At 40.7% G+C, this 12683-nt stretch overlaps 1 protein-coding gene across 1 annotated transcript; it reads right to left on the bottom strand.

The window, feature by feature from the left end:
• Positions 1–4463: 4463 nt before the first annotated feature.
• LOC135566393 (zinc finger and BTB domain-containing protein 11-like) lies at positions 4464–11312 on the bottom strand (the record flags this gene model as incomplete). The annotated part of the gene is made up of 3 exons (XM_065014122.1): positions 4464–4585; positions 10166–10333; positions 11132–11312. Coding segments are annotated over 3 exons (471 nt in total), but the record flags the coding sequence as incomplete, so codon positions are not given.
• Positions 11313–12683: the final 1371 nt, after the last annotated feature.

The following is a 12683-nucleotide window of genomic DNA, read 5'->3' as shown; positions in this document are numbered from 1 at the left end:
AGATACCGACTGGTTTTCTGATCCACACCAGATACTGACTGGTTTTCTGATCCACACCAGATACTGACTGGTTTTCTGATCCACACCAGATACTGACTGGTTTTCTGATCCACACCAGATACTGACTGGTTTTCTGATCCACACCAGATACTGACTGGTTTTCTGATCCACACCAGATACTGACTGGTTTTCTGATCCACACCAGATACTGACTGGTTTTCTGATCCACACCAGATACTGACTGGTTTTCTGATCCACACCAGATACTGACTGGTTTTCTGATCCACACCAGATACTGACTGGTTTTCTGATCCACACCAGATACTGACTGGTTTTCTGATCCACACCAGATACTGACTGGTTTTCTGATCCACACCAGATACTGACTGGTTTTCTGATCCACACCAGATACTGACTGGTTTTCTGATCCACACCAGATACTGACTGGTTTTCTGATCACGCCAGATACTGACTGGTTTTCTGATCCACGCCAGATACTGACTGGTTTTCTGATCCACGCCAGATACTGACTGGTTTTCTGATCACGCCAGATACTGACTGGTTTTCTGATCCACACCAGATACTGACTGGTTTTCTGATCCACGCCAGATACTGACTGGTTTTCTGATCCACGCCAGATACTGACTGGTTTTCTGATCCACGCCAGATACTGACTGGTTTTCTGATCCACACCAGATACTGACTGGTTTTCTGATCCACGCCAGATACTGACTGGTTTTCTGATCCACGCCAGATACTGACTGGTTTTCTGATCCACGCCAGATACTGACTGGTTTTCTGATCCACGCCAGATACTGACTGGTTTTCTGATCCACGCCAGATACTGACTGGTTTTCTGATCCACGCCAGATACTGACTGGTTTTCTGATCCACGCCAGATACTGACTGGTTTTCTGATCCACACCAGATACTGACTGGTTTTCTGATCCACACCAGATACTGACTGGTTTTCTGATCCACACCAGATACTGACTGGTTTTCTGATCCACACCAGATACTGACTGGTTTTCTGATCCACACCAGATACTGACTGGTTTTCTGATCCACACCAGATACCGACTGGTTTTCTGATCACACCAGATACCGACTGGTTTTCTGATCCACACCAGACACCGACTGGTTTTCTGATCCACACCAGACACCGACTGGTTTTCTGATCCACGCCAGACACCGACTGGTTTTCTGATCCACGCCAGACACCGACTGGTTTTCTGATCCACGCCAGACACCGACTGGTTTTCTGATCCACGCCAGACACCGACTGGTTTTCTGATCCACGCCAGACACCGACTGGTTTTCTGATCCACGCCAGATACCGACTGGTTTTCTGATCCACGCCAGATACCGACTGGTTTTCTGATCCACGCCAGATACCGACTGGTTTTCTGATCCACGCCAGATACCGACTGGTTTTCTGATCCACGCCAGATACCGACTGGTTTTCTGATCCACGCCAGATACCGACTGGTTTTCTGATCCACGCCAGATACCGACTGGTTTTCTGATCCACGCCAGATACCGACTGGTTTTCTGATCCACGCCAGATACCGACTGGTTTTCTGATCCACGCCAGATACCGACTGGTTTTCTGATCCACGCCAGATACCGACTGGTTTTCTGATCCACGCCAGATACCGACTGGTTTTCTGATCCACGCCAGATACCGACTGGTTTTCTGATCCACGCCAGATACCGACTGGTTTTCTGATCCACGCCAGATACCGACTGGTTTTCTGATCCACGCCAGATACCGACTGGTTTTCTGATCCACGCCAGATACCGACTGGTTTTCTGATCCACGCCAGATACCGACTGGTTTTCTGATCCACACCAGATACCGACTGGTTTTCTGATCCACACCAGATACTGACTGGTTTTCTGATCCACACCAGATACTGACTGGTTTTCTGATCCACACCAGATACTGACTGGTTTTCTGATCCACACCAGATACTGACTGGTTTTCTGATCCACACCAGATACTGACTGGTTTTCTGATCCACACCAGATACTGACTGGTTTTCTGATCCACACCAGATACTGACTGGTTTTCTGATCCACACCAGATACTGACTGGTTTTCTGATCCACACCAGATACTGACTGGTTTTCTGATCCACACCAGATACTGACTGGTTTTCTGATCCACACCAGATACTGACTGGTTTTCTGATCCACACCAGATACTGACTGGTTTTCTGATCCACACCAGATACTGACTGGTTTTCTGATCCACACCAGATACTGACTGGTTTTCTGATCCACACCAGATACTGACTGGTTTTCTGATCCACACCAGATACTGACTGGTTTTCTGATCCACACCAGATACTGACTGGTTTTCTGATCCACACCAGATACTGACTGGTTTTCTGATCCACACCAGATACTGACTGGTTTTCTGATCCACACCAGATACTGACTGGTTTTCTGATCCACACCAGATACTGACTGGTTTTCTGATCCACACCAGATACTGACTGGTTTTCTGATCCACACCAGATACTGACTGGTTTTCTGATCCACACCAGATACTGACTGGTTTTCTGATCCACACCAGATACTGACTGGTTTTCTGATCCACACCAGATACTGACTGGTTTTCTGATCCACACCAGATACTGACTGGTTTTCTGATCCCACCAGATACTGACTGGTTTTCTGATCCACACCAGATACTGACTGGTTTTCTGATCCACTCCCCTACCTTTTTTCTAAGGTATCTGTGACCAACAGATGTATATCTGTATTCCCAGTCATGTGAAATCCATAGATTAGGGCCCAATGAATTTATGTAAATTGTCTGATTTCCTTATATGAACTGTAACTCAGTAAACATCTGTTGCATTTATATTTTTATAACGTGTAATATATTTATAGCCTTTTAGATGTTAAAATAAACTACGCTATGTGAAATGATTGTCCATGTATAAAATGTTATTCAGATGCCCTAGCAAATACACAAACAAAATAGGCTAATTTTCTTGAATCATTCACAATATTCCATTTCCATTGGCCCGTTGTAGTATTGTTGGTTTTTATTTAGCCAATCGTACTCTAGTTAAACCAAAGATTAGAATTAAATCGTACGGAAAATATTCCGGAAAACCTAAACAGGCTACCAAATAGATGATCGTAGAGTTGCGAATGTCAATGAAACAGGCCCAGCCAGGCATATCGCTGTATTTCAAACTACAATTGCAGGAAAACATAGCTTGGAAAGCAATTGGCTACTGCTTTCAAAGAGAATGAAAAAACGAATCTGTCTTTTAGTTCTTAATTCTCAACTTAGTTGAAGGAATATTATTATTGCCACCTGCACATACGCCTCGTCTTCATCATTGGGTGAGTAGCATACGCCTCGTCTTCATCATTGGGTCAGTAGCATACGCCTCGTCTTCATCATTGAGTCAGTAGCAGTAGCATACGCCTCGTCTTCATCATTGGGTCAGTAGCATACGCCTCGTCTTCATCATTGGGTCAGTAGCATACGCCTCGTCTTCATCATTTGGTCAGTAGCATACGCCTCGTCTTCATCATTGGGTCAGTAGCATACGCCTCGTCTTCATCATTGGGTCAGTAGCATACGCCTCGTCTTCATCATTGAGTCAGTAGCAGTAGCATACGCCTCGTCTTCATCATTGGGTCAGTAGCATACGCCTCGTCTTCATCATTGGGTCAGTAGCATACGCCTCGTCTTCATCATTGGGTCAGTAGCATACGCCTCGTCTTCATCATTGGGTCAGTGGCATACGCCTCGTCTTCATCATTGGGTCAGTGGCATACGCCTCGTCTTCATCATTGGGTCAGTAGCATACGCCTCGTCTTCATCATTGGGTCAGTAGCATACGCCTCGTCTTCATCATTGGGTCAGTGGCATACGCCTCGTCTTCATCATTGGGTCAGTGGCATACGCCTCGTCTTCATCATTGGGTCAGTAGCATACGCCTCGTCTTCATCATTGGGTCAGTAGCATACGCCTCGTCTTCATCATTGGGTCAGTAGCATACGCCTCGTCTTCATCATTGGGTCAGTAGCATACGCCTCGTCTTCATCATTGAGTCAGTAGCATACGCCTCGCCTCGTCTTCATCATTGAGTCAGTAGCATACGCCTCGTCTTCATCATTGGGTCAGTGGCATACGCCTCGTCTTCATCTTAATTTACACTGATTGAAGCTGATTTAACAAGTGACCTCAATAAGAGATCACAGCTTCCATCAGGATTCACCTGGTCAGGTCTATACCATGGAAAGAGCAGGTGTTCCTAATGTTTTGTACATAGCTACCACAGGCAATATTTCTCACACCTCAAATAAACAGCTGACAGAGAGAAATACGGCAGGAATGAGCACACGCACACACACACACACACACACACACACACACACACACAAAAACCTACTTTATCCAAATGAATGTATGAGAAGAGAGAAGCAGGTTCCTTACTGACTACAGGGGAATCCGCGTACTTCAGGTCTGGGCTGGTGTCTCTTAATGTGTTTACTCAGACCAGAGGCTCGGTGGAACGACCTTCCACACTGGGTACAGAGATACTTAGATTCACCTGGAAGACATTTAACAGAGATATTACCAGACTATTTAACAGAGATATTACCAGACTATTAACAGAGATATTACCAGACATTTAACAGAGATATTACCAGACATTTAACAGAGATATTACCAGACATTTAACAGAGATATTACCAGGCATTTAACAGAGATATTACCAGACATTTAACAGAGATATTACCAGGCATTTAACAGAGATATTACGAGAGATTTAACAGAGATATTACCAGACATTTAACAGAGATATTACCAGAGATATTACCAGACATTTAACAGAGATATTACCAGACATTTAACAGAGATATTACCAGGCATTTAACAGAGATATTACCAGGCATTTAACAGAGATATTACCAGGCATTTAACAGAGATATTACCAGGCATTTAACAGAGATATTACCAGAGATATTACCAGACATTTAACAGAGATATTACCAGACATTTAACAGAGATATTACCAGGCATTTAACAGAGATATTACCAGACATTTAACAGGGATATTACCAGGCATTTAACAGAGATATTACCAGAGATATTACCAGACATTTAACAGAGATATTACCAGGCATTTAACAGAGATATTACCAGGCATTTAACAGAGATATTACCAGAGATATTACCAGACATTTAACAGAGATATTACCAGACATTTAACAGAGATATTACCAGGCATTTAACAGAGATATTGACATTAACAGAGATATTACCAGAGATATTCGACATTTAACAGAGATATTACCAGACATTTAACAGAGATATTACCAGGCATTTAACAGAGATATTACCAGAGATATTACCAGACATTTAACAGAGATATTACCAGGCATTTAACAGAGATATTACCAGGCATTTAACAGAGATATTACCAGACATTTAACAGGGATATTACCAGGCATTTAACAGAGATATTACCAGAGATATTACCAGACATTTAACAGAGATATTACCAGGCATTTAACAGAGATATTACCAGGCATTTAACAGAGATATTACCAGAGATATTACCAGACATTTAACAGAGATATTACCAGAGATATTACCAGACATTTAACAGAGATATTACCAGGCATTTAACAGAGATATTACCAGGCATTTAACAGAGATATTACCAGAGATATTACCAGACATTTGGACAGAGATATTACCAGGCATTTAAACAGAGATATTACCAGGCAATGAATGGAGATATTAACAGACATTTAACAGGGATATTACCAGGCATTTAACAGAGATATTACCAGAGATATTACCAGACATTTAACAGAGATATTACCAGGCATTTAACAGAGATATTACCAGGCATTTAACAGAGATATTACCAGAGATATTACCAGACATTTAACAGAGATATTACCAGGCATTTAACAGAGATATTACCAGGCATTTAACAGAGATATTACCAGAGATATTACCAGACATTTAACAGAGATATTACCAGACATTTAACAGAGATATTACCAGGCATTTAACAGAGATATTACCAGACATTTAACAGGGATATTACCAGGCATTTAACAGAGATATTACCAGAGATATTACCAGACATTTAACAGAGATATTACCAGGCATTTAACAGAGATATTACCAGGCATTTAACAGAGATATTACCAGACATTTAACAGAGATATTACCAGACATTTAACAGAGATATTACCAGAGATATTACATTTAACAGAGATATTACCAGGCATTTAACAGAGATATTACCAGGCATTTAACAGAGATATTACCAGACATTTAACAGAGATATTACCAGACATTTAACAGAGATATTACCAGGCATTTAACAGAGATATTACCAGACATTTAACAGAGATATTACCAGGCATTTAACCAAGATATTACCAGACATTTAACAGAGATATTACCAGACATTTAACAGAGATATTACCAGAGATATTACCAGACATTTAACAGAGATATTACCAGACATTTAACAGAGATACTACCAGAGATATTACCAGACATTTAACAGGGATATTACCAGATATTACCAGACATTTAACAGAGATACTACCAGACATTTAACAGAGATACTACCAGACATTTAACAGAGATACTACCAGACATTTAACAGAGATACTACCAGACATTTACCAGAGATATTACCAGAGATATTACCAGACATTTAACAGAGATATTACCAGACATTTAACAGAGATATTACCAGACATTTAACAGAGATATTACCAGACATTTAACAGAGATACTACCAGACATTTAACAGAGATATTACCAGGGATATTACCAGACATTTAACAGAGATATTACCAGGGATATTACCAGACATTTAACAGAGATATTACCAGACATTTAACAGAGATATTACCAGACATTTAACAGAGATATTACCAGACATTTAACAGAGATATTACCAGACATTTAACAGAGATATTACCAGACATTTAACAGAGATATTACCAGAGATATTACCAGACATTTAACAGAGATATTACCAGACATTTAACAGAGATATTACCAGACATTTAACAGAGATACTACCAGAGATATTACCAGACATTTAACAGGGATATTACCAGATATTACCAGACATTTAACAGAGATACTACCAGACATTTAACAGAGATACTACCAGACATTTAACAGAGATACTACCAGACATTTAACAGAGATATTACCAGACATTTAACAGAGATATTACCAGACATTTAACAGAGATATTACCAGACATTTAACAGAGATATTACCAGACATTTAACAGAGATATTACCAGACATTTAACAGAGATATTACCAGAGATATTACCAGACATTTAACAGAGATATTACCAGACATTTAACAGAGATATTACCAGACATTTAACAGAGATATTACCAGACATTTAACAGAGATATTACCAGAGATATTACCAGAGATATTACCAGACATTTAACAGAGATATTACCAGACATTTAACAGAGATATTACCAGACATTTAACAGAGATATTACCAGGCATTTAACAGAGATATTACCAGGCATTTAACAGAGATATTACCAGGCATTTAACAGAGATATTACCAGGCATTGAACATAGATATTACCAGACATTTAACAGAGATATTACCAGACATTTAACAGAGATATTACCAGACATTTAACAGAGATATTACCAGGCATTTAACAGAGATATTACCAGGCATTTAACAGAGATATTACCAGACATTTACCAGAGATATTACCAGACATTTAACAGAGATATTACCAGACATTTAACAGAGATATTACCAGACATTTAACAGAGATATTACCAGACATTTAACAGAGATATTACCAGACATTTAACAGAGATATTACCAGACATTTAACAGGGATATTACCAGACATTTAACAGAGATATTACCAGAGATACCTAGATTAACCAAACCAAGGACTTCTGTATTGAGTGAACAGTATAGTATGAAACCCCTTATCGCCAGAGAGCAAGGTGTTCCTAGAGATTGAGGACTAATACACTTTTCACACTATTGTGCCAACCCCGACGTATACTGGCTCTTTCTAGCAAACATGGTGGATGCCTCATCAGGCCAACGCAGAACAACTCTGCTCTGAGCAGCTCAACGGCTCCATAGTGTGAATACCGGTGTCTGAGGATAATGTTGTATTGTACCTGTGTGAATGTTGGTGTCTGAGGATAATGTTGTATTGTACCTGTGTGAATGTTGGTGTCTGAGGATAATGTTGTATTGTACCTGTGTGAATACTGGTGTCTGATGATAATGTTGTACCTGTGTGAATACTGGTGTCTGAGGATAATGCTGTACCTGTGTGAATACTGCTGTCTGAGGATAATGCTGTACCTGTGTGAATACTGCTGTCTGAGGATAATGCTGTACCTGTGTGAATACTGCTGTCCGAGGATAATGTTGTACCTGTGTGAATACTGGTGTCTGAGGATAATGCTGTACCTGTGTGAATACTGGTGTCCGAGGATAATGTTGTACCTGTGTGAATACTGCTGTCTGAGGATAATGTTGTACCTGTGTGAATACTGGTGTCTGAGGATAATGTTGTACCTGTGTGAATACTGGTGTCTGAGGATAATGTTGTACCTGTGTGAATACTGGTGTCTGAGGATAATGCTGTACCTGTGTGAATACTGGTGTCTGAGGATAATGCTGTACCTGTGTGAATACTGGTGTCTGAGGATAATGCTGTACCTGTGTGAATACTGGTGTCTGAGGATAATGCTGTACCTGTGTGAATACTGGTGTCTGAGGATAATGCGGTACCTGTGTGAATACTGGTGTCTGAGGATAATGTTGTACCTGTATGAATACTGGTGTCTGAGGATAATGTTGTACCTGTGTGAATACTGGTGTCTGAGCATAATGTTGTACCTGTGTGAATACTGCTGTCTGAGGATAATGTTGTACCTGTGTGAATACTGGTGTCTGAGGATAATGTTGTACCTGTATGAATACCGGTGTCTAAGGATAATGCTGTACCTGTGTGAATACTGCTGTCTGAGGATAATGTTGTACCTGTGTGAATACTGGTGTCTTGGGGATAATGCTGTACCTGTGTGAATACTGCTGTCTTTGGGATAATGTTGTACCTGTGTGAATACTGGTGTCTTGGGGATAATGCTGTACCTGTGTGAATACTGCTGTCTTGGGGATAATGTTGTACCTGTGTGAATACTGGTGTATTGGGGATAATGCTGTACCTGTGTGAATACTGGTGTATTGGGGATAATGCTGTACCTGTGTGAATACTGCTGTCTTGGGGATAATGTTGTACCTGTGTGAATACTGGTGTCTGAGGATAATGCTGTACCTGTGTGAATACTGGTGTGTTGAGGATAATGCTGTACCTGTGTGAATACTGGTGTGTTGAGGATAATGCTGTACCTGTGTGAATACTGGTGTCTGAGGATAATGTTGTACCTGTGTGAATACTGGTGTCTGAGGATAATGCCGTACCTGTGTGAATACTGGTGTCTGGGGATAATGCTGTACCTGTGTGAATACTGCTGTCTGAGGATAATGTTGTACCTGTGTGAATACTGGTGTCCGAGGATAATGTTGTACCTGTGTGAATACTGCTGTCTGAGGATAATGTTGTACCTGTGTGAATACCAGTGTCTGAGGATAATGTTGTACCTGTGTGAATACTGGTGTCTGAGGATAATGCTGTACCTGTATGAATACCGGTGTCTGAGGATAATGCTGTACCTGTATGAATACCGGTGTCTGAGGATAATGTTGTACCTGTATGAATACCGGTGCCTGAGGATAATGTTGTACCTGTGTGAATACCGGTGTCTGAGGATAATGTTGTACCTGTGTGAATACCGGTGTCTGAGGATAATGTTGTACCTGTGTGAATACTGGTGTCTGAGGATAATGTTGTACCTGTGTGAATACTGGTGTCTGAGGATAATGATGTACCTGTGTGAATACTGGTGTCTGAGGATAATGCTGTACCTGTGTGAATACCGGTGTCTGAGGATAATGTTGTACCTGTATGAATACCGGTGTCTGAGGATAATGTTGTACCTGTATGAATACCGGTGTCTGAGGATAATGCTGTACCTGTGTGAATACTGGTGTCTGAGGATAATGCTGTACCTGTGTGAATACTGGTGTGTTCCTCCAGACTTCTCTTACTAACAAAGGACTTGTCACAGAGCAGGCAGTGGAACTGTTTAGCAGCGTCATGTAGAGCTCTGTGCATCTTCAGGCTGTGTTTATGAGCGAAGGTCTTCCCACAGACCCTGCAGGAGTGGGGCCGTACCCCTGTGGAAACAACAACAATTAGAATAACAATATCAAGGCTAGGATTCAATCCCAACACCGGCTAATAGGCATGACTGCTTTATTGACATTAAGGATTCACAACCCAGCTAATAGGCCTTACCGCTTTAAAAAGGCAACTTCAAATTGAGGTGATATATGCTGTTTTCTGTGATTGCAGGAACATTGCCTTTAAAAGGCCAGAAGCCTATAACCCGCCATAGAATAGAATCCTTAAATCAATAATAATAAGAGGCCACGTCAACGCAGAATTCTACATTTCTCACACAGAAACAAATATATTTAACGATCTTGCTGCATTGCGTAAACGCAGATGTAAAATGTTTCTCATTGTAATTTCTGCTCGACTTCAGACTAAGTTTGTGCTTCAGGGTTGAGTTTCTCCAATCAGACGAGAAACCTTCGCTCTCGTCGTCAGACCAATCAAATTCCCGCGTTCACAAACAGGCATTCGATCAGCTGACCTCGCTCTGACCAATAGCAGAGAGGAAGAGATGATAGTAAAACTACCAGAGAAAAGTAACTAAATTAAAAGGCAAGATTAATTTTAAGATTAAGTTGAAACATTAGGAAATGTAGCTGCAGTATTTTGATAGTAAACATAAGAAAATTCCCCTCATCAACAAAACATTATTATTAAAGCCCAGACGAAATGGTTTAAAAACAGATGTTCTTTTGATGGTTTGGGTTTTGAAAATGCTGATTTCGGGAAAGCTTAACGTGATAACAACAACAGATTTAAACAGGCGCTTTACCACCTGAGAGCTGGGGTTGACTGACCAGTGTGGTTGAGCATGTGGATCCTCAGAGAGTACAGCTTAGGGAGAGTCTTTCCACAGATGTCACAGACAAACTCTCTTTGGTGCGTCCCTTGGTCCTGCCGTCCACCTCGAGGCCCTCCTCGCCGTGGGGTTGGGGGACCCTGACCAGGGTCGGCCTCTGACTCTTCTGGTGCTTGTGTCTGGCCAGATGGGCCCTCAGAGAGGCAGCGTACTGAAACTCCTTGTTACATAACTAGAGAAAGAAGAAGTGTAGTCAGCATTGCAGTCTGGTGAGACCACACAGCAGGGATCGTCAACTAGATTCAGCCCGGGACCAATTTGACTCGAGCGGATGGTCGGGTGGGGAGAACATAATTACAAATAATTTGTTAAACTGAGAATTTAATGCGAAAAGCCCAAAACATAATAATTTCAAACCTTGCTTACGTTTGTATACGATCACATACCCTGAGTGACGAATTGAGGCTGTTCTGAGGGCAAGGGAGGTTACAAACTCAATATTAGGAAGGGTCTAGCTAGTATCACAAAGATAACGTTATCAACCAAGGCCTGTTTCCAACGCGAATGAAAGACTACCTGGGGTAAGGATGTGATGGTGTTACTGTACATAAGTCATTGAGAGCTCCATGGTGTAAACGAACCAATTACTGCCCTCCGTAATATTACATCTCATTACTGTATATATATATATATATATATATATATATTTATAAATATAATATATATAAATATAATATATAAGAGATTATATAAATATAATATATCAGCCAATAAAATTTGTGTGTATATATATATATACAAATTCATATTTTTGATGAAAAAAGGTTTATGTATAAACCTTTTATCAAAAAATATGAATTTGTATATATAAAATCTGTTTATAAATACACACAGATATTTTACATATATACAAATTAATATTTTTTATCAAATAAAGGTTTATGTATAAAAATATAAATATATAAAAATGTTCATATAAATGTTTTAAACCTATATATATATATAAACATTTTAGTATCGTCATATATATATATATATATATATACACACCTCTTTTATCCCGCTCAGAAAACTTGGGGGGCCAAATAAAATCACCCGCAGGCCACCTGTAGGGGAACCCTGGAGACAACACTATAACATCTCTGTTCACTCAGAGCTACATCATCTCTAAAGAGAGGTGGCCGCCTGGAGACAACACTATAACATCTCTGTTCACTCAGAGCTACATCATCTCTAAAGAGAGGTGGCTGCCTGTAGGGGAACCCTGGAGACAACACTATAACATCTCTGTTCACTCAGAGCTACATCATCTCTAAAGAGAGGTGGCCGCCTGTAGGGGAACCCTGGAGACAACACTATAACATCTCTGTTCACTCAGAGCTACATCATCTCTAAAGAGAGGTGGCCGCCTGTAGGGGAACCCTGGAGACAACACTATAACATCTCTGTTCACTCAGAGCTACATCATCTCTAAAGAGAGGTGGCCACCTGTAGGGGAACCCTGGAGACAACACTATAACATCTCTGTTCACTCAGAGCTACATCATCTC

Source organism: Oncorhynchus nerka, unplaced genomic scaffold, assembly GCF_034236695.1.
Source record: "Oncorhynchus nerka isolate Pitt River unplaced genomic scaffold, Oner_Uvic_2.0 unplaced_scaffold_5215, whole genome shotgun sequence".
NCBI lineage: Eukaryota > Metazoa > Chordata > Actinopteri > Salmoniformes > Salmonidae > Oncorhynchus > Oncorhynchus nerka.
This window is presented reverse-complemented; position numbering and strand designations above follow the sequence as displayed.